The 3,215-nt window shown below is 56.6% G+C and overlaps 2 protein-coding genes across 2 annotated transcripts in view; both read right to left on the reverse strand.

The window, feature by feature from the left end:
- Positions 1 to 1,959, reverse strand: part of LOC113209234 (uncharacterized) — a 3,759-nt gene extending 1,800 nt beyond the window's left edge. The window contains exon 1 of the mRNA XM_052266711.1: positions 1,350 to 1,959. Coding sequence (XP_052122671.1) covers positions 1,350 to 1,908 — 559 coding nt within the window. The 5' untranslated portion in view covers positions 1,909 to 1,959. The remainder of the gene's footprint in view (positions 1 to 1,349) is intronic.
- The window catches only part of LOC113209235 (uncharacterized), a 100,541-nt gene that overhangs the window by 82,960 nt on the left and 14,366 nt on the right, over positions 1 to 3,215 (reverse strand). The gene's annotated exons all lie outside the window — the stretch shown is intronic.

The raw sequence follows: 3,215 nt of genomic DNA on the forward strand, positions 1-3,215 counted from the left end.
CCGCGGGGCCCTCCCCGGCGCGCACGGCGCGCTGCGCAGGAGGCTGTGGTTGCGGTCCCCACCAACTTTGTATTAAGTGTCACCGCCAACCTCGCCTACATTCCAATCCGGGAAGTGTGTCGGCGCGAGGGAAATGGGACGCCGAAAGTGAACATTTGGACAAGAAACGACAGTTGTGTTGACGTCACAGTGAACGCCCCGCCATGCCACCCCTGTCGCCTTGGGAGGAAAAAAAATGGTCCTAGTTTGGAGAAAAATTGACAAAACAAAAGGTCACAGAACGACGCACATCCCATACGTAGCAAACACTAACAATCTAGTGTACCTGTTATATCACAGGCCCCGATACCGATGTACTTTGAATTCAGTGCACATATTCCTGAAACAGAAGTTCTTGTAGTTTCAGTAAATGTACAGCACTACAGTACGCGAAGTCGACTGAGAGCGTGACGCACGAATAAGCTGTCTTACTGCCACATCTACATTATGAATGATGAATGACGACGTTGACAATTTCACACCAAACACTTCCACGCACGAAGTTAACTATACTGGCTATTTCTTTCCCCACAGGTAAAGGCCGACCGTTTCCCGATTCGATTTGTACATAAAGCCCCGCACAAAGTGGGCAAACGCCTGTGTCAACGTGTTGAAAATACAAGCGCGTAGAAATCGTCAAGATCCTGCTCTTGAAAAATATCGATAGGATCTTAACCAACCTCATTTTCTTTGACAAGGACGAAAGAGTTTCACCTGCCAGTACCTTATGAGTTAATCTCTTCTATAATATAAGTCAAATTCGAGGGGTGCCGACTCCATAAAAATGTGTACACCGTATTACCAGATTGCAAAGATTACCAATGATTACCAAAGATTACCTATGTATACTAGGTATGATCCACCTACATTCTAAATCGAAACGGCAATTTTTTGTTCCGAGAAAGATGAATTTTTGTGCAACTCTTTGGTAGTTCTTGATTCTTCATCATGCAAGTAACAAATTTGCATTCTCTGATTGGCCAAATCATGATTTTGTCCATGGGAGGGATGCAAAGTTACCATATATTAAACATGCGCGTTGGCATTTAGGCAAGATGTGCACAAAAATTCATATCTAAATCAACAAATTTGTCCTTTTAAAGGACCTCACGAATGTGAGGATTACCAGGGATTAGAAGGGATTACCAGTGATTACCAAGTCTGTGTACACCTGATTACCACAGTTGGGCGCCCCTCGGTCAAATTTTTCGTGTGTGCTTTTAACACAGTAGATACTCTCCTACGACCCCTGCCCAGGACCCCACCCCTGCACACCCTGCACAACAACCCGGCTTGGCCGGTGGACTCACCTGTGCCTCCGCTGCTGATGCCCCTCATCTCGGACGCCGACACCTTGGGGAAGCTGAGCTGGACGGTGTGCGAGCTGAGGACCCTGGCGAGCCGCTCCCAGAGCAGCTCGTTGAGGCGCGCGTCCTTGGCGGCGTACGAGTCCCCGGGCGGCAGCGCGGCCTCCACCTCGGCCTCGCTGAGCGCGCGCCCGCCCTGGCTGCGGTGCGCGTCACCGCGCCGCACCAGGACGAGGGTCTCGGTGATGGGCAGGTCGCCGGCGCGCGCGACCCGGTCCAGCAGAGTGGCGGCCTTCACCTTGACGCACTGCACCAGCCCGTCGCGCCGCGCGCAGTCGTCGTAGAGCTTGAGCAGCACCTTGAGCCCCGTGCCCACGGGCGTGGCGCCGTCCGCGTCCACGGTCACGGACACGCCGTCCATCGCCTCGACCAGCGTGGAGGCGGGGCGCACCGTGCTGGGCGGCGGCGGCGGCGACGACGTTGTCGTCGAGGTGGCCGAGGCCGCTGTCAGCGCGACGAGCAGGCAGCAGCACGTGCACGCCGACGCCATGGTGCTCGCCATGGGGGGCACACACACACTGACACACGCACAGCACAACACCCTCGCGCACCCTCTGCAACGTACTGAACCCTTCGCGTCAATGGAGGCGCCGTTTTATAATGCGGAAAAGACAAACAGCCGGCGCCCCCTCCAGCGCCCTGGAGCCTCCTCAACTTCCGATTCCCTTTGTCTTTGTCCCGCCCCCGGCGCGCCCCCGGCCCCGGCCGCCGTCTCCCTCGCGCTAGCCGGGGCGACCCCGGCGGGAGCGGCGCCCGACCCCGCGGTGGGGCCGCCCCCCGCGCCCCCGCGCCGCCCCCCGCCACGCCCCGGTGTAGGAGTAGTGCATGCAATTGGCGGGGAAGGGACCAGCGGCCGGGCCGGGGAGGCCCTCGCCGGGGACACGTCCGAGGAGTACGCCTCAATAGAGACGCAGCCAGCCGCAGATAGAGGTTCTCCCCTCCGTCTGCGGGCGGCTGGGCTGAACGCGAGACAGAAAAGCGAGAGAGTAAAGAAAGAGAAGGCAAAGAGAGAGAGGATGAGTGAAGAAGAGTAAGAGCTGAACCACCAATACAGCTCAGCCGCCGGCATGCGGAGGGCACCACCGCAGGACCGTGTTCAAAGTGAGTCACGGGTCTAGGTGATAACGAGTTGCACTGAACGATTCAACGAACCAGTAAAGCGATAACTCGGTTAAACCACATCGTACTTGTATTCGCGGTATGCTGGTGCTAGGAGGTCGGATGAACATTAGCGCAGGCCGCCCCGCCGAAAAGAAATCGACAAAACTATGACCCAGTGAACAACAATAACAACAGCGCGGGGTGGGGGGTCCCGAAGTGCCAGGGGCGGGCGACTGTTTTCTCATGCCTCTTTATTGTTTCGCCCAAAGCATGAATGTCAAATTAAAAGCAGAGGTGATGGAAAGGGAACAAGAAATGTAATGAACGACGAGCAGTGGAACGAAAGATGAATACACAAGGCGCAGCGCTGCTGCTGCTCGTCGTGGCTCGCTGGGAGGCCTCCCTGCGCCCTCCGCCCCGGGCCGAGGGGGGCTCACGGAGCACTACCGAACGCCAGCTTTCATCTCTCCGAGTATGAGTGCATTAATACCTCGTCAACCAGAGCATAAGGGAGCGGGGGGTAAGAAGAGGGGGGGGGGGAGTCACCAGGCCGTGGGAGCTCGCCGCTGGCGGCTTAGTCAATGCCGCAGGTCGCACGCAGAAATCTAGTGCACTGCCGAAATAATGTTAGGAGTATGCAGTGAGCGCACAGCCGCGCACAGCAACAAGTGTTGGGTGTTGGGCGAGGGTAAGGTTTCTTTTCCTGCC

Source organism: Frankliniella occidentalis, unplaced genomic scaffold (assembly GCF_000697945.3).
Source record: "Frankliniella occidentalis isolate FOCC.00 unplaced genomic scaffold, Focc_3.1 Scaffold3, whole genome shotgun sequence".
NCBI classification, from domain to species: Eukaryota; Metazoa; Arthropoda; class Insecta; order Thysanoptera; family Thripidae; genus Frankliniella; species Frankliniella occidentalis.